General features: G+C 43.6%; 1 protein-coding gene across 2 annotated transcripts in view; it reads right to left on the bottom strand.

The window, feature by feature from the left end:
- Nucleotides 1-845: 845 nt before the first annotated feature.
- The window catches only part of LOC149451997 (guanylate-binding protein 3-like), a 33,731-nt gene continuing 10,088 nt past the window's right edge, over nt 846-24,488 (bottom strand). For both annotated transcript variants that reach the window (XM_089689941.1, XM_089689942.1), the window contains 9 exons: nt 22,499-22,626; nt 20,107-20,216; nt 15,526-15,713; nt 14,791-15,039; nt 11,762-12,042; nt 10,126-10,338; nt 5,605-5,695; nt 5,031-5,224; nt 846-3,904 (listed from right to left, as the gene is read on the bottom strand). In XM_089689941.1, coding sequence (XP_089546067.1) covers nt 3,689-3,904; nt 5,031-5,224; nt 5,605-5,695; nt 10,126-10,338; nt 11,762-12,042; nt 14,791-15,039; nt 15,526-15,713; nt 20,107-20,216; nt 22,499-22,626 — 1,670 coding nt within the window. In that variant the 3' untranslated portion in view covers nt 846-3,688. The remainder of the gene's footprint in view (nt 3,905-5,030; nt 5,225-5,604; nt 5,696-10,125; nt 10,339-11,761; nt 12,043-14,790; nt 15,040-15,525; nt 15,714-20,106; nt 20,217-22,498; nt 22,627-24,488) is intronic.

Below are 24,488 nucleotides of genomic sequence, written 5' to 3'. Positions count from 1 at the left end.
TGTGAATCAAAGATTTTACCTGGAAGTTCTTTTTTGTGTGCATCCTGAGATTGTCTCAGCTTGGACCCTTCATCACGACAATGCACAGAGTCACAGTGCATTGGCTGTCAGAGAGTTTTTGGCTGAAAAACACATCATGCTTCCCCATCCACCCTACAGCCCTGACTTGACTCCTGGCAACTTTTTCATATTCCCAAAGATGAAGAATGGTTGGTTTGAAAGGACACAATTTTGGTAGTGTGGATAATATCCAAAGAGCCACTGCGCAGTCTCTGAATGCCATCCCACTTGAAGACTTCCAGTGATGTGATGAGGAATGGAAAAATTGCTAGCAGCATTGTGCGCACTCACAAGGTGCGGACTGTGAAGGAGACAATGTTCAATTGTAAAATTTTTCAATAAAATAATTTTTTTAAAATCTCATTCTCATTACTTTCTGGACACACCTCATATCTACTCCTGATGTTCTTTGATGCACTTCTTTCTGTGCATTCAGAGAAGAACCCTTGTTCTATGTGTGAAAGCAGTGGTCTCTCTGCTACTGATACACCACCTGCTAAGTCATTCCTATAGCTTTGCAATCAGTACAGCTTACGCTCTCCACTGATTGGAAACGCTACATATGACTTAGTTGGGGAAAACTCCCATAGATAACCACTAATCCTGCCCCTTCTGCTACCCCCCGCTCTTCATAAAGGTTGTACTATACCTCTTATAAATGAAACACGATCTATGAAACGGCCATGCGCTGTGTCTGCTAACCACACCTGATGTGTTTTATCACCTGGACTTCATCAGAGGCCATGATTGTATGTAACTGTTCACAGACTGACTACAAGATCATCTGATTGTCATACATTCTTTATTCATTTAGACATTGCAGAATGTGATCAGAAGACTAGAACACAAAATACAGATATACAGGAAACTTGAGGCACTGCAACTATATTTGTGATATGTAACTTTTTATAATACATATGCTATATTGTGTATATTGTATGTACTACATACAGTATACAGAAAGACGGAATTACAGTAGTAGTACAGAAAGACAGTAGTAATAATAGTAGTTGTAGTGGTAGTAATAATAGTAGTTGTAGTGGTAGTAATAGTAGTAGTAGTAGTAGTAGTAGTACTTGCAGTGTGAACTTTGGGGGTACAGAAAATAGCCAATTGCATAATTCTGGTATTGCAACTTTGAAAATGAATATAAAATAACCAGATTTTTTGTAACCATGTGATGGCCAACATACTGTATATCATTGCAGGTCAGATAACAGTTTCATCTTGCGGCAGATTTTGTGCCAAGTACTATTAGGTACAAGAGGTAGTGGTAGAGGAAAGCTGAACATGGATATTCACATTATCAAAATTCAAAGTCAGCTGTCTTTTGCCCTGCGTGTTGTAACCAGATGAACAATAAAGACTTTGGATTCCTAAGAATTTTTTATCTGGAGTTCTCTTTGTCCTACTAAACACATTATAAGTTGACCCCTACTAATCTTTTTTAATAATGAATACTAATTGACAATTCAGTAAGCTGAGGTCAAACCACTGCAAGATGAATTTTTGAATTCTGATTGGTTGCTAGGAAGCCAGTGGCAGCTGGCGTCCTAACAACCAGTGATATATTACAGCCTTTACCCTTTCATCTTTCATTCAGGGATTCCTGGCCAGTAGCTAATTGTAAACAAAAAGGCAGGGATGGTGGCTTACATCACTGACCAAATATGGCCATATTTGGTTATTTCCATGGCCATATTGGGTTATTTCCATGGCCATATTTATTTATAGCCACGGCCATATTTATTTATAGCCACGGCCATACTTGGTTATAGCCACGGGCATATTTGGTTATCGTCATGGTTATATTTGGTCAATGACCTCAGCCACCATCTCTGCCTTTTTGTTTAAAAACATACCTGTGAACCCAGGGATCTTTCATTCACATTTAGTAGTGCGACGGGAGAGCATCACTTAAGCATTTTTATTTTAACAGGTTGGTGGAGTCATTCATTGTGATTGACGAGGATCTACAACACTGGGTGATGGGATTGATGAACTACTTTGGACTTTAAAAAAAAATGTATTTACACTGTGGGACTTTTAAAAAAAAAAAGTACTTGCATCACCCTCCTAGATTGGTGCTAGGTTAGGTAAGTTTAGTTCTGGGCTCACAATAATCAGTGTAGCTGTGTGTTATTGCTATGATCTGTTCTGTATTTCACTGGCTGCAAGGTTGGCTGCCTCCCCCTGTTTATATGGAAATGCTTTGGCAAATAGATGCTGGGAGAGTCAAATCTGCAGCTGCATATTTATGTAGCCCTGGCCAATCTCTATGAAGAGGTGCCCAGATGGTGGTTGGGAGTGTGCAAAAATATTCTGAAACTGGGAACAGAGGTGTCTTGTCCTAGGATGAAGAGATCACAGCATGGGGATGAAGGAGGGGGTTCTGCACCCCCTGGACAAGCCTGCTATGTGTCTGCTGTTTATCGAAGTCCCAGCTGGGCTAGTTGGGGATGATATTATACTACAAGTAGCTGGAGCTGACTGAGGGCTTTTTTTCTGGGGATCTGGTCTGGTATCACGGGAAAAGTGTCTGGAAGATATTGGAAGGAGGAAACCAACTAGCCAAAGACATTGGTGAGTACAGGCTGGTGTGAGAAATCCTTGAGGCTGTGCGCTGCTGCTGTCCCTCTTTTCCTATAGTCCATTGGGGCCTCCTTATTTTGAAAGAGTAAATGGGGCTTCCAGATTTCAATAAGGCCACCATCCACAGACCTCACATCCACTGGCCAAGGAATGCGGGGAAGAGGCCCCTGTTTAGGGCATTTGGCCTAGTATGGTTCATGAGAAGAGGCACCCATTTGTAACTGACCCTTTCCTGGCCTGGAAAGCTACACTTAGAGGACCCTGGCCAGTCCCCAAGCAGGAGGCTTGGCATGGTTCCAGGGCAACCTTTAAGTGTGATTGAGCCTACTCAGCAGCAGTTCAGCAATTAAAAAAAGGAAAAAACAGGTTTCAGGAGGTGGCAGTAGCTGCAGATCCCTTTTCAGAGGGCAGTACACATCCCGTCTGTCTGAAAGAACCCTAAGACTTGAACAGATTATATTCCTGCACAGAACTCCACTTGATGGCTGCAAATGATAAGTATGAAACACCTAAGTACAATTTTTCAGGTTCATCGGCATACAGTGATTCAATAACTACCATTCAGAGTGTGCTGAAAATATTACTGTGGAGGAAAATGGGTTTAAGGCTGACAGTGGATCCAGAGGATTGCTGATACCTTTCTGGCCCTACTGTCAGACTCTGAACCCCACATGGCACATAACATCTTCTTGGACTGCTGAAGGTCCTGTAGGACAATTCTGTAGATCAAGGTTTCTCACCCAGGGTTCCCAAAGATGTTGCTAGGAATTCCTTGAGCAATGAGAACTTTCTTCCTCTCAGATAAGTTCCCACTGACAACATTGATCTTTTTAGCTATCTGTAAGGAGTTCAGTTATTCCCAGTGACCACACGTATGAGGAGCATTCTTCCCACTGGCCATCACACTAATGTGTCATGAGTTGTAGACATAGTCATATTTAGCAGGAGTTCCCTGGGACTGGAAAGTAATTTCAAGGGTTACTCTGTGTTGGAAAGGGTAAGAATGGCTGCTGTAGATTATTGGTTAGTGAAAGATTCAGATACTTCTCAATAATATTATCTTAACCAAAATCAGAAGAACAGCAAGTGAAATGCATAAAATATCTATGGCATGTTCCTGGAAAAAAGTTGCTACACGTTCTAGTACTACAGGGTCTTTCAATTCCAACTTCTCTCTGGACAGAAAGCCAATCTGCTCATCGTAGGTTGCGGCATAAGTGGTAAAGCCACCCGACATGCACATGTTCCGCTCCTGAATAAAAACATAAACCATATAGAGTACATGGAGCAATCTGTCAGACATCCAGCATAGTACATTTTACAAAAGAATGTATTTATAAAGCTGAACACCAGGAAAACAAAAAATATATAGTTATAATATTTATTTGTAAATGGTTTTACCTGAAAAATATTTAATTATTCTAACACCCCTCAGACATAACAGTCTGATCTGGACCTTCTTACTGTCTAAACTGCAATTAAGTAATATGAACTGGTCTAGCGCTCACCCCAGCCTGTCATTGGACAGTGATGAATGATGACATCATTATTCTGCTCTCCTCTAAAGATGCTTCCAGTGTCTATGAGGGACTGATTGGCTTACAGGCCTAGTTATCAAAGTTTCAAAGTGGAACTAAACCCCTAAACATATCTCCACTTTCCAGTGATGCTGCAGTTGCATACCTTGCTTGTTGCTGTCATCTTCTCCTCAGCTACTTCTGGGTGCCATGTTTCTAGCCTCTTTACTGACCGTCGGTGGAATGATGTGTTCCCACACATGCGTGAGTCATTGATTCTGGCACGACCAGCATATACTGGAGATGCATGCTGAGATGCATGTTTGCAGCTCAGGTTTCATTCAATAGAAAAAGCTAGAAGCAATTTATTATTTTGGATGGGTGTCATTTTTGCTTAGGTTGACCACTATATGACCATTGACATAAAGCAGCAAGAAAAAAATCAGTAGGGTCCCATTTTGTTGGGGAACACACAGATTTTTTTAACAAAAGTTGTGAGGTAACCCCCAAAATCCATTCTGGTACTCTATTCGAGGCTGGAAACCTGGATATGAAAACATGTGCCCCACACACGCACACACACAAACCATACCAGGCCTTATGGCCTTATGCCCTCAACATAGCAAGGGCTGCTTGGATAGGAACTTGTCCTCATGTTGATAGGGCAAAAGTCTGTTCTTCACATCCCTTGCCCAGTGGATGTGGGGTTCTGCGGTGGGATTTTTTTAAAAATCTGGAAGCCCCTTTTAGAGTAAGAGGATCCCCAGATGCTGTCGGCAGCAATATGAATGAGAAAGAGCTATACAGTACCAGTACTAGTAAAACTAGTATTTTCGAGTCAAACTTAGGTCCAGTACTTACCCTGGACTTGCTCTGGATTACACGGTCCAGTCTTTCCTGCCGCTTGCTGTTGTCAGTCTTTTTCTTCTTCAGCAGTGCGGTGAGGTGCATCCAAACGCTTCTTTTCTTACTTTCCACAATCACTCCATTATTTGCCAGTTTGCGTTCTTTTAGCTTGTTCTCTCTTTTCCTAAGTTGTGTGTTCCGATTGTCTGCTGTTAGGTGAAAGGAATCAAAAACAGTCACTAGAATTTGATGTATTAAGCTAGACCCAAGCACCCACTCTACAGGTAACTTTAAAAAAATATAGAGATTCTTGACCATACTACACAGTGCATCATTATTTATTGTTGTATAAGCATTGGGAATCAATATTTTTTAAAAGGTTTCCATATCTGTATAACATATGTTACTTAGCTGTAAGACAACCTTCCTTTGAATAGATAGTTGGCCAGGGACATTGGCCACTGAAGGTAAAAAGAGGCTTAAAAATGGTTGAAGCCAATATCAAGACATGATTGGACAAAGGCAAGTTTTTTACTCTATTATTTTTGTTACCTCATTTCACAGTGTATCATTTTTCATGATAATTTACCTTCTTGTTTCAACTGTGGCTCAGCCAGGGCCTGGGTGGAAATTCTGACAGCTTCTTTGGACTGTATAAATTCCATAAGAACAGACTCTGCCTGTAAGATGTTGGAAAAGATTGATAACCAATAATTACAAATCCATCATTCATTTAGCCAAGCTCTTTATGCCTTTGTGGTAAGAAGAGTCTGATCCACCAGAACAGTTGAAATTATATACAGTGAGGAACAGAAGTATTTGAACCCCCTGCAATTTTGCACGTTCTCCCACTTAGAAATCATGGAGGGGTCTGAAATTCACATTGTAGGTGCATTCTCACTCTGAGAGACAGAATTTAAAAAAAAATTCAGGAAATCACATTGTATGATTTTTAAAGAATTTATTTGTCTTGCACTGCTGAACAGAAGTATTTGAACACCTAAGAAAATCCGTGTTAATATTTGGTACAGAAGCCTTTGTTTGCAATTACAGAGGTCAAACATTTCCTGTAGTTCTTGACCAGGTTTGCACTGTAACAGGGATTTTGGCCCCATCCTCCACACAGATCTCTTCTAGATCTGTTAGATTTCGGAGCTGTTGCTGAGCAACACAGAGTTTCAGCTCCCTCCAAAAATGTTCTATTGGATTTAGGTCTGGAGACTGGCTAGGCCACTCCAGAACCTTGATATGCTTCTTACGGAGCCGCTCCTTGGTTCTCCTGGCTGTGTGCTTCGGGTCGTTGTCATGTTGGAAGACCCAGCCACGACCCATCTTCAATGCTCTGACTGAGGGAAGGAGGTTGTTGCTCAAAATCTCACAATAAATGACCCCATTCATCCTTTCCTTAATACAGTGCAGTCATCCTGTCCCCTTCGCAGAAAAGCACCCCCAAAGCATGATGTTACCACCCCCATGCTTCACAGTAGGGATGGTGTTCTTGGGATGCAACTTATCCCTCTTTTTCCTCCAAACACGACGAGTGATGTTTAGACCAAAAAGTTCTACTTTGGTCTCATCTGACCACATGACTTTCTCTCATGCCTCCTCTGGATCATCCAGATGGTCATTGGCAAACTTCAGACGGGCCTGGACATGTGATGACTTGAGCAGGGGAACCTTCCATGCAATGCATGATTTGAAACCAGGACGGCGTAGTGTTCTACCGACAGTGACCTTTGAAACTGTGGTCCCAGCTCTCTTCATGTCATTGACCAGCTCCTCCCTTGTAGTTCTGGGCTGATTCCTCACCTTTCTTATCATCAGTGATACCCCACGAGGTGACATCTTGCATGGAGTCCCAGTCCGAGGGAGACTGACAGTCGTCTTTAGCCTCTTCCATTTTCTAACAATTGCTCCAACAGTTGATCTATTTTCACCAAGCTGCTTGGCTATTGCCCCATAGCCCTTTCCAGCCTTGTGGAGGTCCACAATTTTGTCTCTGGTGTCTTTTGACAGCTCTTTGGTCTTGCCCATGGTAGTACTTTGCGTCTGACTGACTGTGGGGTGGACAGGTGTCTTTAAAGAGCTCAGACAGGTGCTACGAAGTTAGATGAATGAGTGGAGTAGAGGTGGACTTTTTAAAGGCGCAGTAACAGGTCTTTGAGAGCCAGAATTCTTGCTGTTTCTTAGGTGTTCAAATACTTCTGTTCAGCAGTGCGAGACAAATACATTCTTTACAAATCATACAATGCGATTTCCTGAATTTTTTTTTTAATTCTGTCTCTCAGAGTGGGAATGCACCTACAATGTGAATGTCAGACCCCTCCATGATTTCTAAGTGGGAGAACTTGCAAAATCTCAGGGGGTTAAAATACTTCTGTTCCTCACTGTAAGTGCTTCATTGATGATGTGGTGATATTATGGCAAGGAGATCTGAGATGCTTGGAAGTCTATTTGATTAGTTTGAATCAGAATGATAGAAATATCAGCTTTTCTTAGGAATGTGATCCTGTTGGACTTCATTTCTTGGAATTAGAGATTTGTTTTAAAGAGGTAAGATTGTCAACAAAAATTTCTATAAAATGGTGGATCGCAATGAATATATCCCTTTGGACAGCTGCCACTATTTACCCTGGTTGATAAAAAGTCCTAAACCAAGCTGCTCTCATAGACCAACGTTTTATTAATAAAGGTCTTCGGTCTTATATTACATATTTGGCTTTCCTAATATGGATCGTCTGAACAATCTTTATTGAGGCAGGATGCATTTTGACAATTATAGCCTAGCGTCCTGTCACATAATGTTTGCACTTTTTTTCACTAAAATGTCTTCTGCTATTGTGTATTAGTTTGTAATTTTTTTTGTATAGAATTTTTGCCACATAATGTTTATATTTCCTTTTCCTATTAAGTGCACAAAAATGGCCACCGCTATTTTTAATAGTTTTTAATATCTTTTTGCCTACAATTTTTGCCACTTAATGTGGATATACCCTTTCCCTACTAAGTACATTGGTTGGTCTACACAAAAATGACCACTGCTATTGTATTAGTTTTTTGTTTGCATATCAATTATCATTGCCTATAGTAAACATTTGTCAGTAGCTTCCTATCCCTGAAGAAGTCACATGACTCATGGCGTAACGCGTAGGATGAAAGATTGTGACATCTTTTCTTGAGGTGTGCGGGAGTCGCCATCCGTGTTCACCCTGCTTTTCCTTTAAATGCTTGAAGTAGGTTCTGTGAACCTTTTATCTATGTGAGGGACATTTTTTTATACATTTTTATGGTAATAAAGCCTTAATACACTATCAGGAGTTCCTTATTCCTTATCTCTTGAGTACCTATCTATTGGACTGGGGACGACGTACAGGATTGTTCCTGAGTTTGCCTAGAGCAGTGGTTCTCAACCTGTGGGTCGCGACCCCTTTGGGGGTCGAATGGCCCTTTCACAGGGGTCGCCTTAGACCATCGGAAAACACATATTTCCGATGTGTAAAGATCAGCTACTGTGTTGAAAGCAGCAGTATTGGAGGTAAAACGACACTTCATGAATTATAATTACTGGGTAAATAATTTTATGGTTGGGGGTCACCACAACATGAGGAACTGTATTAAAGGGTCGCGGCATTAGGAAGGTTGAGAACCACTGGCCTAGAGAGACCTGTGAAAGCCGAGGATCCAGTAGGATTAATGTTGAGCCCCTGCAGACCTATATTTTCTATGGGTTAGCTATTGAGACCGTGCAGATTGGGTGTGCGCATTCCCCTCACTCAGATCTCAGATTACACTCAGCTCTCTCTGTACTGTGCAATGTGTGACATCAGATCCCCACCCCATGCCTTCTGGATCTGAGAAATAGCCTTATATGTGTGTTTAGATGGCTGAAGAGAAGACTGCAGAAAACAGGTACAACTTGTGTAGGAAGATTTGTTTCATCTCTGTGTATCACCTGAGGCCGGTCACTTCACTGGATGCATGTAAGGGTTTTCAACCACTTTAAACTTTCTGTACTTTTACCTTCAATTTTCTGTCTGCATTCGGAGCTGAGCGCCTGTCAAACTCAGCTATGCAAGTGAGTCTCTACAGCTGCTCTATTTCCATTGCCTCAAATAGGCTCCTAGCTCCATGGTGCCTGGTATACATAAAAACACACAGTTCTTGCACACAGCGGGCCTTGGCACCCATGAGAATGATACCTAATGAAAACTGGCAAGGAAGCCTTACAAAAAAGACATTAGCGGGTGGCTGAGTCCTTAATGCTCCCGCCATTTGAAGTGAATCCCACAATATTTCTCAGATAATCCTAGTTTTAAAATCACTACTTTTGAAATAATTATATGTCAGCAGTGGAGCCACTAATGACAAGTATGGCGGGCTGAGATTTGGTAGGAGCCACACATAACCCTTTGTCTGACTTTTGGAGACATGAGCATGTTATAAACATGGATTTTTTTCTTTTTGTTTACGAAATTTGGGTTTAAATGTAAATAGTGCCAAGTGAAGTTCTTTTTATTGCAACCCCCCCCCCCCCCAAAAAAAAAAAAAACTTTTAGGTTTGTGACACCAACAGGGCTGCTGTTAGAAACCATGGAGCCCCATACAGCCAACCTGACAGAGCCCCCCCCCCCCCCTCAAAAAAATAAGCAAACAATAAAAAACACAGTTTACTATGCTTCAGTTATGAATGAACATGGTGAGTGATCGGTACCAATCAGTCATTGTGTTTATTCAGAAAAGAAAGGTGCTGATAAATGTGACATATTGTGCCCTTGCAGATGCTGGTAAGAAGGAAAAGAGGGAATTTGGCAGCACTGCGGGGTTGGGGGGGAGTGATACTGGGGGGCAATTACTGGAACTGATCCCCTGTATGGCTCCCGTTGCAGCAGTTAATAGCCAGCAAGAGGGAGAGGAGAAGAAGGCAGCTTTCATCTGCTGCAGAGAAAGCCAGACAAGGGATCGGTTACAATTGCCCCCCCCCCATGCCAATCACCCCCCCCCCTGCCCACATCTGATTCACCCAGCTGCCTGGGCCCCCTTGCTGGCCTGGGCCCCATACAGGAGGACTGGTGGTACCCCCATATCCACGGCCATGGACACCAATACCCACCTCTACACCTTTTCTTGGTTCACTGTTGTATTTCTCCTCTATCATCGCCATATCCTCCTGAAACGTCTGGTACCCGCCTGGTTTGGAGTACAAGTCTTGTTGCAAGGCTTGCTCAAGGCTTTTAGAATACTTTTTGATGAGATGATCACAATAATTGAGAGATGTCACTTCATTCATTTTAGAAAATTCTTTCTTTCTCTCCTCTATATTCCGCTGTTTGAGAGTAAAATGGTGAGAGATGAGGATGGTGGGATGTTCAGGAAACATCTACTTCCAGTCAAATAAATGGATCTCTTGCTGTTCACCAGTACCAGTTACACAGCCATTGTGTCCGGCTACCACAAGGAACCAAAGAGAACATCATTTAACTTGATTTTATATAAAGTATACAGCATCTAAAACAAAAACTTTTTTTTTCTTTGGACAGTTCTCACTGGAACAATTGTTCCTATTGGAGGATGTTCCTTCCTGTACAGCTGAAAATGTTTAACTCCCCTTCACTTTCTGTGCTAAAGACAATGGTCACCTGGAAAAATAGGTCAAGCTAAAGGATAAATTAATTTTGTGTGTGTCAACTCCTAAGGGGATAGTGCTACACTAACAAAGACATTCATTCATTCAACAGTGTTCTGTGAATGGAAAAACTACAAGTACCAACAGCCTTTGCTGCTGTCAGCTTGTAGTTCTCAATGAACTACCACGGGGATTTTGAGCAATCTGGTAGATCATTGTTTCTACCTGTTAGTGTGAAGCTGCCTGCCCATATGATGTATGGGCAGACGGCTTACTCTGACAGTCTGTAGGAGTCCTGCATGGCACCCGTGATCAGCAGATCTTTCCAGGCTCCTACAAAGAAAAATGTGCATTTATTTTTATTTTTTTGTGAAGTTATCCTTTAATCTCTCCAGCATGATCCAGACAGCAATGCAAATCTGTAAGAGCTACAATAGTTATCTACACAATTCAAAACAAAAAGCAATTTTGGCTTTAGATTTTAGAAATATTTTGTGATATTTGGGGGGGGGGGGGGGGATCACCAGATAGCCATGTTGGTAATAGCAGCAGTCCTTATTTTCCAAAAGTTAAATGAAAACAGTTTACTTCAGCATGGAGAAAACAGTCCAAATTTCTGGTACACAAAATAAGACTCACCACCATCACAAGCTTCTCCCACCACAGGGATTTTAAAGTTCTCGCATGCCTCTGGATCTAGAAACATTGCAAGAGCTAAAGCACCCTGTAACAAGACTGCATCATACAAACATGGCCTGCTCCACTCAACATCTCACAGGCACCTGCTGGTCCTTCAGGAACACACTGCCTGTAGTCTGGGTTGGAGGTTCTCTCGCACCCAAAACTCTCTGAGCCTCTGAATTCTGGGTCTCATACCAGGACCTGACAATCCTATGAAGACTGTAAGTCCATTTTCCCCTTTTGTCAGATCAGCTTGAAACCCCTCACTCTGCATGGGTGAGAATCCCTGTGTGCACCCAACTGCTTATTGTTGTCCACCTTAAAGAGACTACAACCCAAATAATGGGGACATACAGCATGTTCCCCATCCAAGACCTATCCCTAGCATCCCGTACAATAGAGTATATACAGTATAACAGCCATAAATGAAAGGCATACTCACCATAAACTGTGCATGGAAATTAAGTTCAAGATCATTGAAGGACTTGTCTGTAAACATCTGAAGAGCTTCTTCCTCAAACTTAGCGCTCAGCTCTATAAACTCCTCCAGTGTCTCAGTGGGGAATTGTCCTCTCTCTCTCATCATCTTCTCATAGTGCTCAGTTGCCTCCCGGACAGCTGCCCTGTTCTTCATCTCTGATATACTCATCACAGCATCCTCCATACACATAGCAGTGGAAGAAGTGATGGCTTCTGTGTACTTATACACTAGCTGCCCCAGTACTATACATAGGAAATATATAAAAAGAGAATATGTGTGAGTTTACTTGAGTAAAATCTCAACCAATATTATATAAAAAACACCCCTCTTTAGTGGCTTAGCTCTCCCATGCATACTGCACACGTCTTAAAAAAGATCTTTAAAGCATGGCCTAAAATTATACTGTATTAGAATATAGTTCCATTAAAGTGGACCTTCACTTAAAACTGAAAGCTTCGCTTATCCTTAATCCCCCTTTACTGTATTTTTTTTCCTGACAGTTACCTGCGACATCCACAGTTCTTACCTTGCCTTAGAATTATGCAAGCTTGGCCTTCCCCCTGTCTGCCCACAGCCTCCTGGGATATGCCACAAGTCCTAGGAGGCTGTGGTTTCCAGTCTGGGGGGAGCCGGCCATGAGACATCAGGAAGTAAAACCAATACTCCATATTGAAGCTGGGGCTGGATCCACAGTGTAGTTAAGGATCAGTTTCAGTGAAGACAGCACTAAACTCCATGGGCTGTTAACTGTTTAAAAGTCAGCAGCTACAATATTTAAGTTGCTGACTTTTCATTTTTTTCAAAACAGTACCTAAGTTCCTCTTTAAACACATATTCATGCAAAGTATCCTCGTTTCCTATCATAAACAATGTGCAGCATTGTTCGAAGGTTAAAAAAGTAAAAGCCTCTCTTCCTCCATCCTTCTTTTTTTTCATGCCTTCCTTCCTTTCCTTCCTTTCCCTCAACCTTTCCCTCCCTTCTCCACCTCTCATTCCTCTCGATCTTTTCTCTATCCCAATCCTTCTCCATTTCTCCTTTCTACACTACATCTCTCACTCCCTTACCCTCCTTTCCCTCTCTCCCCCTCTATTCCACTCCTTCTCCATCTCTCCCCCTAACTCTCACTCCCTCTTCATCTCTCCACCTCTCTCTTCTCCATCTCTCTCTTCTCCATCTATCTTCTTGTCCCTTCCTCCCTCTCCATCTTTTATTCTTTTGCTCCTTCTCAATCTCTCCCTCACTCCTTCCCAGGGGCGGACTGACCATTTAGAAACTCAGGCACTGCCCGAGGGCCCGGGGTCAGTAGGGGGCCCCATGAGATGCCCGTTACCTTTTTCATAGGCTTTTTTGAGTTTGGGCAAGGACACAGGGGCCCCATGATCCCCTATTGCCCGGGGGCCCCATGAGTTGTCAGTCCGCCCCTGCTCCTTCCTGATCTCTCTCCCTCTCCCTCACTCCCTCTCCATCTCTTTCCCTCTCCTTCACTCCTTCTCCATCTCTTCCCATCTCCCTCTCCATCTCTCAACCTCTCTCTTCTCCATCTCTTCTCCTCTACCTCACTCTTTCTCAATATCTCCCCCTCTTCCTCACTTCTTCTCAATCTATCCCCCTCTCCCTCACTCCATCTTTTCCCCTCTCCTCACTCCTCCATCTCTCTGCCTCTCTTTTCTCCATCTCTCCTCTTCCTCCCTTCTTCTCCATCTCTTCTTCTATCACTTCTCAATCTTTCCCCCTCTCCCTCACTCCTTTTCCATCTCTTCCCCTCTCCCTCACTCCTTCTCCATCTCTCCTACTCTCCCTGTCTTCTTCTTTCATTCCTTCTCCATATCTCCCTCATTCCTCCATCTCTCTGTCTCTCTTTTCTCCATCTCTCCCCTCTCCCTCATTCCTTCTCCATCTCTAATCCCTTCCCTTCCTCCTTCTCCATCTCTAATCCCCTCCCTTCCTCCATCTCCACCTCTTTTTATTTCACTCCTTTTCACTCTCTCTCTCTCTCTCTCTCTCTCTCTCTCTCTCTCTCTCTCTCTCTCTCTCTCTCTCTCTCTCTCTCTCTCACTCCTTCTCAATCTCTCTCCCTCATTCCATTATTCTCCTTTCTCCTATGGGCCCTTCCTCCCGCACCCCCTTGTTGTTTCCTCTTCCTCTCCTGTTCTTCCTCTCTCTATGTGTTTACATTCATCACCTTCCTTCCTTCTACTTCTCTCCTTTTTCTTATCTGTCTCCCATCTCTCCTCCTCTCCCTTCCTCCCTCCCCATCTTTTCTTTTACCACTCCTTCTCAGTCTCTCCCTTACTCCTTCCTGATCTGTCCCCCTCTCCCTTACTCCTTCTCCGTGTCTTCCCCTCTTCCTTACTCCTCCATCTCTTCACCTCTCTCTTCTTCATTTCTTCCCCTCTCTCACACACCTTCTCTATCTCTTCCCTTCTCCCTCATTCCTCTCCATTTCTCCTCCCCTACTTCTCTATCTCTTCCCCTCTCCCTCATTCCTCTCCATTTCTCCTCCCCTCCTCCTCCATCTCTTCTTATTGCACTCCTTTTCAATATCTCTCTCACTCCTTCCCAATCTCTCCCCCGATCCATTCTTCTCCTCTCTCCTTCAGGCCCTTCTTCCCACCCCCTGACTTTTTCCTCTTCCTCTCCTGTTCTCTCTCTCTATGTGTACATCCATCTCCTTCCTTCCCTCTACTTCTCTCATTTTTCTTATCTGCCTATTTGTTTCATTTCCTTCCTCCTGTCCCCTCTGCTTCTGACAAGTCTTCCCCTCCCCCCTCTTCCCTCACCCATTCTTTCTTTCTCCTTCCCTCTTGTTCCTTCTTCTCCATCTCCATTGCCCCCTCACTCATCCTTTATCTCTCTTTAAGTTTTTCCTTCTATTCCTCCCCCTTTCCCCTCATCTTGTCCCCCTGTTCCTTCTTTTCTTCTTGCTCTCTCTCTCTCTTTTTCATCTTTTCTTCCTCTTCTTCTACTCTCTTATGGCAGATACACTTACTTTCTCCAGACACGAGTATGATGTCATCCACATGTTTAACTTCAGCATTTTTATAAATGTATTCACAGAATTTCTGACACTGAGCCATGAAGCTAGGGGTGAGCTCTTCCTCATCCATCTTCTGAAGAACGTTTTTATCTCCTGACGGAAGGTCAAACGCAAAACATTTGCGGGTGTTGAAATACATCCGAATGGCGTCTCTGCTCCGATTGCGCTCTTGTATCTTTGAGGTCTCCTCTGTACCCTCCACTTGAAAGAACAGAACAATGCAAAATCAGAAACACAACAAAAATATTGGCCATAAGAAGAAAAAACATCATAAAATAGAGATTTTTCTTCACTTCCTGTCCTGGAAGCACAATAGAAAATGAAAAGATGTCTCTCCAAAACTCATGAAGTTCCCATCTTGGAGAGTTGTCATAGGAACATGTATCCCATTGGAGGATTTTCTTTAACTTCTAACCCTTATCTACTCTTTCCAAAAAAAAAAAGTGTTTTTAACAACACTTAAAATCTGTATTAGCTTTCAGCCATCCAAATCAAGCCTGTACTGGAAACTGACGGTTGACGAATATCTTAAATTCACAGTTAAAAACAACTCAAATTCTAACTGAAAACCTGATGACATAACCATTTATCAAAACAAAGGCATTTTGAGAAATAAATGTATGTCACACTTCATTTTATCAAACCCATTGACACCCAACCTGCAACAGTAGCTGAATTATTACTCACATTCCTCAAGTAGCAGAGCGTTTTCCAGGTACTCATCCTCTGTGATCTTCTTTCCATTCAACTCCAGCATCAAGGTGAAATCTCTCACCACCCAGATGAATGCGGGAAAGTGTCTGGAGAACTGCCCCTCGTTATTCTCATTATCATTAGATTTTACCTTAATCATTTCAGCCAGCTCCCCCACAAAACTAATTTTGAGTTAAGGATGTACAAGTCATGTCTTTGTCTTTGAAGGTCCTGTACGTTAAACCTGGCACAACCTCTGGCAGTTCAGACAGAATGTCAAACGATCAGTGTATGAATCTACTAAACAGTTTCAATGAATGCTTGTAAGAGGGTGTTAGAACAGTTTCAAGTTCTGCCATCAGGTGGCATCCTGAGCAGTGCGGAAATAGAGGGGAATTTGAGTGGAGAATTAGAGAGCAGAGGAGGCAGTTGTGGATCTAGCTCCCTTGGAACTATAGTAGGTGGAGCTCTTTTGGTAGACATGTAGCCCCTGAAGTAAGAGGTGCAGTGATAAGCAATGCAGTGCACAAATGCAGTGCATAAATTGATAATCAGCCAATCACATGGCAGCAACTTGCATTTAGGCATCTAGATGTGGTGAAGATGACTTGCTGAAGTTCAATCTGAGCATCAAAATGGGGAAGAAAGGGGATTTAAATGACTATGAATGTGGCATGGTTTTTGGTGCCAGACGGGCTGGTCTGAGTATTTAAAAAACTGCTGATCTACTGGGATTTTCATACACAACCATATCAAGAATATCCAGAGAATATCCAGTGAGCGGCAGTTGTGTGGACAAAAATTATTTATTTATTTCAGGTACTTATATTGCGCCATCAATTTACAAAGCACTTTACATATATATATATATTGTACAATCACATCAGTCCCTAACCCTCAAGGAGCGTACAATCTAAGGTTCCTAACTCACATTCATACATACACATACTAGAGCTAATTTAGAAAGAAGCCAATTCACCTACCAGCATGTCTTTGGAGTGTGGGAGGAAACCAGAGTACCCAGAGGAAACCCACACAGGCACAGGGAGAACATGCAACTCCAGGCAGGAGGTGCCAGGGCTGGGATTCGAACCAAGATCCTAATACTGCCAGGCGGAAGTGCTAACCATTTAGCCACTGTGCTGCCCTGTGATGCCTTGTTGATATCAGAGGTCAGAAGAGAATGAGCAGACTGGTTGCTGCGACATTCAGAGGATAGGGTCAGAATTTGGCGTAAACTACATGAAAGCATGGATCCATCCTGCCTTGTATCAACAGTGCAGGTTGGTGGTGGTGGTGTCATGGTGTGGTGGATCCATCCTGCCTTGTATCAACAGTTCAGGCTGGTGGTGGTGGTGTCATGGTGTGGTGGATCCATCCTGCCTTGTATCAACAGTTCAGGCTGGTGGTGGTGGTGTCATGGTGTGGGGGATCCATCCTGCCTTGTATCAATGGTTCAGGCTGGTGGTGTCATGGTGTGGGGGCTCCATCCTGCCTTGTATCAGTGGTTCAGGCTGGTGGTGGTGGTGTCATGGTGTGGGGGCTCCATCCTGCCTTGTATTAATGGTTCAGGCTGGTGGTGGTGTCATGGTGTGGGGGATCCATCCTGCCTTGTATCAATGGTTCAGGCTGGTGGTGGTGTCATGGTGTGGGGGATCCATCCTGCCTTGTATCAATGGTTCAGGCTGGTGGTGGTGTCATGGTGTGGGGGATCCATCCTGCCTTGTATCAACAGTTCAGGCTGGTGGTGGTGTCATGGTGTGGGGGAGATTTACTTGGCACTAACAAGGTGGAGCTAATAAAGTGTCCAGTGAGTGTATATTGCTGTCTCAGGAAGAGGAGATCCATGCTAACAAAAATATGGGCAGGAGGCCTGTTAGCACCATACAAAGAGGCTACATTGTACCTACCGTATTTTCCGGTGTATAAGGCGACTGGGTGTATAAGACGACCCCCTAATTTTCCAGTTAAAACATAGGTTTTGGGCTATACTCGCCGTATAAGACTACCCCCCTTCCGAGGCAACACCATTTAAAAACATCAGATTTTTTAATTGAAATGGTTATGTCTTACCGGTACTTAAAATCCTTCAAAATCCTCATGTTCATCCTCTGACATCATAAGTTCATGAATGACATCTTGTGATACATTTGTAAGACAGTCATCATATGGATCAAATTCCAAATCAGATGGTTACCGCTGGATGTGCGGTAATACGGCAGCTTTGGCTACATACAGTATACAGTATATATACAGCCCGCTGGATGTGCGGTAATACAGCGGCTTCGGCTACATACAGTATACAGTATATATACAGCCCGCTGGATGTGCGGTAATACGGCGGCTTCGGCTACATAGAGTATACAGTATATATACAGCCCGCTGGATGTGCGGTAATACGGCGGCTTCGGCTACATACGGTATACGGTATATATACAGCCCGCTGGATGTGCGGTAATACGGCAGCTTCGGCTACATACAGTATATATACAGCCCGCTGGATGTGCGGTAATACGGCAGCTTCGGCTACATACAGTATACAGTATATATACAGCCCGCTGGATGTGCGGTAATACGGCAGCTTCGGCTACATACAGTATACAGTATATATACAGCCCGCTGGATGTGCGGTAATACGGTAGCTTCGGCTACATACGGTATACGGTATATATACAGCCCGCTGGATGTGCGGTAATACGGTAGCTTCGGCTACATACAGTATACGGTATATATACAGCCCGCTGGATGTGCGGTAATACGGCAGCTTCGGCTACATACAGTATACGGTATATATACAGCCCGCTGGATGTGTGGTAATACGGCAGCTTCGGCTACATACAGTATATATACAGCCCGCTGGATGTGCGGTAATACGGTAACTTCGGCTACATACAGTATACAGTATATATACAGCCCGCTGGATGTGCAGTAATGTACATACAGTATACCGCACTGAGCCAAGCTGGCTCAAAACAAATGTCCCTATGAGAGATTAATCTGCCAGCCCGCTGGATGTGCTGTATATACAGTATACTGAGCCAAGCGGTTTCAAAACGTAACGGTATGTCCCTACGGTAATCAGCCCGCTGGATGCGTGTATGTACGGTAGCTGTGGCTACATACAGTATACACTGGGCCAATCACGGCGAGCGATGTATTCTACTAATGAATACAAAGCCAGCTCGGATTGGCTGAGGTTGTGACATCATCAGCCCACCTCTCTGACTCAGCCAATCCGAGCAGGCTTTGTATTCATTAGTAGAATACATCACTCGCTGTGATTGGCCCAGTGTATACTGTATGTAGCCTCAGCTACCGTACATACACACATCCAGCGGGCTGATTACAGTAGGGACGTACCGGTACATTTTGAAACCGCTTGGCTCAGTATACTGTATATACCGCACATCCAGCGGGCTGACAGATTAATCTCTCATAGGGCCATTTGTTTTGAGCCAGCTTGGCTCAGTGCGGTATACTGTATGTACATTACTGCACATCCAGCCAGCTTGACCCAAACAAACTCAAGGTTCACATTTTATACCCCGCGTATAAGACGACCCCCAATTTTTGGGGTATATTTTTAAGTATAAAAAGTAGTCTTATACGCCAGAAAATACTGTACATCTTCTTGGCACCTCCTGCATGGTGACCACACATTCCTTTTATTTTTTTGGATCATCGAAGTGGAGGTGACGCAGAGCAGAAGTTGGATGGTGACAAAGGAGCTACTATGCTTACTATATTCATTATGAAATTGTGTCAGTGGTCTTTTTTGTTGTTTGGGTGACATAAATAAACTTTACATTTGTAACCATCATCTTAAAAAAATATAACAGTTTTTTTTTTATTTTAAGTTTATATATTTTTAACTGGCATTACATTTTCCTTTTACCTAGTGTATAAAATGTTTAATCTATGAGTAAATATTTAATACGGGCTACATCCATGACACGGGACAATGCTGCAATTCTTCTTACATTTGGGTTCCTCGCTGACAGCTGAAACATTAAAGAATGTTTTCACTACTAAAATACCACATGACTTAATAATAGGACTCAGGCCATATTTTAGCAGCTGAAAAGCGGTAAGATACCGCTTAGTAAATTGTCCGTGTTCGAAGTTGACGGTCAAACTTTCCTTAGATTCGAATGTTTGACCATGAACTGAACAGCGGGGTGTTTGGCCCATCACTATTTTTAGAGTCATGAGCACTGGGAACAGGGGACCTAATGAACCAAAGGCTCCTTTGGGGGTGGGTGCTATGCGGGGACGGACTGACAACTCATGGGGCCCCCAGGCAATAGGGGATCATGGGGCTCCTGTGTCCTCACCCACACTCAAATCACACCAAAAAAAGCCTATGAAAGGTACCAGGGACATCTCTGGGGGGCCCCTACTGACCCCGGGCCCTCGGGCAGTGCCCGAGTTCCCCAGTGGTCAGTCTGCCCCTGGTGCTATGAAACATTCTGAACCTAACTAAGAGAGTAGCCAGCAGCACAAGGGACATTTTGCATTGAATATAAGTGCTGTCTCTTGTGATGACTTTAAAGGGCACTGGAATGTGAAGGATACCGGAGCTTCTCAACTGCATCTTCATCAATGGTTCCTCGGCTGTTGTAGACCAGGACGCTGCTCAGCAAGACCGACAGACAAAAAATTTTCAGGTCATTTTTCTTGTCTCCCTGTAAAACAACCATGTCCAAGTTACTCAGATTTACTGCTCAAGTGTTGAGGCTGTTAAATTAGAGTTTTCTTAATAAGAGGGCTTTGGTAAGTGGACCTGAAAGCAGCAATACTGCTTCTCTGCGAAGGAACTCAGAGTTCTTCTCAATCTTTGGGACATTCTACAATTCATAATATAGATAACAGGAAAATTTGTTACTGATGCTTATTGATTTGTATATTTTAATGCACATGCTATAAACAATTTTGCTACTGATGAGACAGTGATTTAACCTCCCTGGTGGTATGATTATGTCAGGAATTTTGTACCAAAAGCGGTACCATTTTTTTGCATGGAAATTTGGTGTTATGTATTGTAGGCCTGCAATTCTTAGTAATTACTTACTTAATAAATAATCATAAAAAGTAACAATATAATAATAATACATTTAATTCAATAATATAATGAAACCAAAAACACTGAAATGTGAAATATAGCGCCAAGTTCGCACATCGCTGAGCAAAGTTGCAGAATCGTTTTCAGTGTCTGATGAGGAATTTCCCCCACCAATCATTATCACTCAATTCTGCAAGTGGTTCTGATTTACTATCCCTGTTCTCTAGCCGGTCTAAAACTGCGTCTGACCTAAAGGGACGCTTTTTGGACGCCGTGGACTTTTCTAAGTTTCCAGGCAGAAAGAACAGTCAAAATGCAGGCAGGGCGCCGGACAAAGCACTCGGGACAAAATGTATGTGAAATGCTTTGATACAGGAATGTTTTGCTATGACATAATCGTTTTAAAAAAAATGTCATTTTTTTTTACATTTTCAAATTTGCCGCCGCCCGTACGTCCCGACGTCACAGGGACAGGAACACGGAAGCCAGATGCCGGCATCGGCCGGAGGAGATGGCCGGGGACGCTGCAGGGGACGCATCGCGGGAGCAAAGGACAATGTAAGCGCTGCAGGGAATCCCAGAGCAACGCCGCATGGTAAGCCCGAGTGTAGCTCGTGGTTACCGCTTTTGGTACTGAGACTTTACCCCGAGCTACACTCGGGAATACCACCAAGGAGGTTAAAGAGTAACTCCACTTTTGTAGTTGTAAAAAAAAAACCTCCCCTATGGGTGATCAATGCACACTGCAGGGAGTTTAACACACTTTGTAGCAGATTCCTACCTGTTTCCTTACCTGCTAAACACAGGAGGGGCTGGTTCATTATAATCACTTGGTTCACTCTCAGTGTTCTAATGAGAAAAGTTAGTGTCTTCATCCCTTTAGGAGTATTTCACCCTTGGGGAGTATCTCACCAAATCTCCTACTGTTCAAGATGCCTAAAATAAGACTTTATTTGCTTTATTTTGTTGCATGAACGTGGAGTTACCTATTAAATGGACACATAGCGGGAGATTTACTAAAACTGGAGTGAACAAAATCTGGTGCAGCTCTACATACTAACCCATCAGCTTCTAGATTTTATTGTCAAAGAGTTTCTAAAGGTTCAATTGTTTTTCTTAAAATAATAACACATCATACTTACCTATTCTGTGATCCTCCTCTTCTCGGGTCCCCCGCTGGCTTTTCTGACCCCTCCCCCTTGTTGAGTGCCTCCACTAGCAAGCTGCTTGCTCTGGGGCACTCATACGTGCTCGCTCTTGTATTGCCTCTATGTGTCTATGGGATACAGAGAGCATGGCTCAGTCCTACGCCCTGCTCCCTCCTCACTGTTATTGACAGCAGTGGGAGGAGGAGCCAATGAGGAGGGAGAGACCCAGCAGAGCCGCTGATCTGGTGCACATCGCTGGATTGGGATTGGCTTGGGTAGGTACTAGGAGGGCTGTGGGGTGGGGGGCTGCACACTGAAGGTTTTTGATCTTCCTGCATAGAACTCATGAAGGTTAAAAACTTTCACCCTTTACAACCATTTTATTTAAACAAGCTGAAGTTAGAAGCTGATTGGCTCCCATGTACAGGCACCAGATTCTGAGTGCTCCAGTTTTAGTAAATCTCCCCCTTATTGTATATGAGAGCTGGTCTACCTCCCAAGGATGCATATTCCTATTATTCAGGAACCCTTACCAGACAGGCATATCTATAACTTAAATTTTTTCCTCTACAGATTACTAATATACTGTAACTCGGTCACCCATCCACTAGAGCCTACTGATTGGACAATGAAAAGATAAAAGCACCACATGTGATCTTTGAGTACGGTGATCTGTAATGGGTGGAGTGAGGAGAGAACCAATATTACTACATCATCTGTTCTGATTACTAAAAGAGAAAATTTGATCAAAACTTACTTTACGGACATCCCCCAGACCTTCTGTGTCCAGCAGGACCAGCGTGTGCTCCTTCATTGTGGGATGGGGGACACACCACATCCAGATACCTTTGGTCTTTGCTTGCACAGCAGCACTGAGCTCGAAACCTGAAAGCACAGGACATATCCAAATACATATGGCAATTCTCACGGTAAACCTATGGGCCCATTCACATTTCTGAGTTGTGGTATTGCATGGTAATGCACAGGTTACTACCCCTTCACTCCATACTCCACTGATGTCTATGAAGATAAATCCCAAAAAACAGTTCTGGGTAATGTCAAGGTTAATGGGAAATATACAGTACACTCACCGGCCACTTTATTAGGTTCGCCTGTTCAATTGCTTGGTAACACAAATTGCTAATCAGCCAATCACATGGTAGCAACTCAATGCATTTAGCCATGTAGATGTGGTGAAGACGACTTTCTGAAGTTCAAACCGAGCATCAGAATGGGGAAAAAAAGACGTTGAACGTGGCATGGTTGTTGGTGCCAGATGGGCTGGTCTGAGTATTTCAAAAACTGCTGATCTACTGAGATTTTCACGCACAACTGAAAAAGAGAAAGTATATAGTGAATGGCAGTTGTATAGAGGAAAATGCCTTGTTGTCAGAGGTCAGGGGAGAATGGGCAGACTGGTGCGGTGGCTGCCGCATTCAGATGGTAGGGTCAGAATTTGGCAAAAATAACATGAAAGCATGGATCCATCTTTTGGTTCAGGCTGGTGGTGGTGGTGTCATGGTGTGGGGGATCCATCCTGCCTTGTATCAATGGTTCAGGCTGGTGGTGTCATGGTGGGGGGAATCCATCTTGCCTTGTATCAATGGTTCAGGCTGGTGGTGTCATGGTGGGGGGAATCCATCTTGCCTTGTATCAGTGGTTCAGGCTGGTGGTGTCATGGTGTGGGGGATCCATCCTGCCTTGTATCAATGGTTCAGGCTGGTAGTGGTGGTGTCATGGTGTGGGGGATCCATCCTGCCTTGTATCAATGGTTCAGGCTGGTGGTGGTGGTGTCATGGTGGGGGGATCCATCCTGCCTTGTATCAGTGGTTCAGGCTGGTGGTGTCATGGTGTGGGGGATCCATCCTGCCTTGTATCAATGGTTCAGGCTGGTGGTGTCATGGTGTGGGGGATCCATTCTGCCTTGTATCAATGGTTCAGGCTGGTGGTGGTGGTGTCATGGTGGGGGGATCCATCCTGCCTTGTATCAGTGGTTCAGGCTGGTGGTGGTGGTGTCATGGTGTGGTGGATCTATCCTGTCTTGTATCAATGGTTCAGGCTGGTGGTGGTTGTGTCATGGTGTGGGGGATCCATCCTGGCTTGTATCAATGGTTCAGGCTGCTGGTGGTGGTGTCATGGTGTGGTGGATCTATCCTGCCTTGTATCAATGGTTCAGGCTGGTGGTGTCATGGTGTGGGGGGATCCATCCTGCCTTGTATCAATGGTTCAGGCTGGTGGTGGTGTCATGGTGTGGGGGGATCCATCCTGCCTTGTATCACTGGTTCAGGCTGGTGGTGGTGGTGTCATGGTGTGGGGGGATCCATCCTGTCTTGTATCAATGGTTCAGGCTGGTGGTGGTGTCATGGTGTGGGGGAGATTTTCTTGGCACTAGCAAAGTGGACCTAATAAAGTGGCCGGTGAGTGTATTTTCCAAATAAGATCAAAAATCATGATTGGTGATGGATTACATTGCTGGATGACGTGATTAATATAGATTACCTCGTTGGACATCCTGAATGAGGTGGAATTACTTTGGGGGGTAATAATAGACTTGTGCTTGTGTTTACTTTTAATTAAATGAATTTTTTCATGTGCTGGTGTGTTTATTTACTTTTAATTATTTATGGGAATGGATAAATGGTACTTTTGTACCCTTATACTCATCCCCCTGAGAGGGTGTAAATATCTGGGAGACTTCTTTTTTTGAGGCACCTTCTTCCTGGGACACCAGAAGAGGGGAGGAAGCC

This window comes from Staurois parvus, unplaced genomic scaffold (assembly GCF_062004578.1).
Source record: "Staurois parvus isolate SC_StPar_1 unplaced genomic scaffold, SC_StPar_1.0 ptg000503l, whole genome shotgun sequence".
Lineage (NCBI taxonomy): Eukaryota > Metazoa > Chordata > Amphibia > Anura > Ranidae > Staurois > Staurois parvus.
This window is presented reverse-complemented; position numbering and strand designations above follow the sequence as displayed.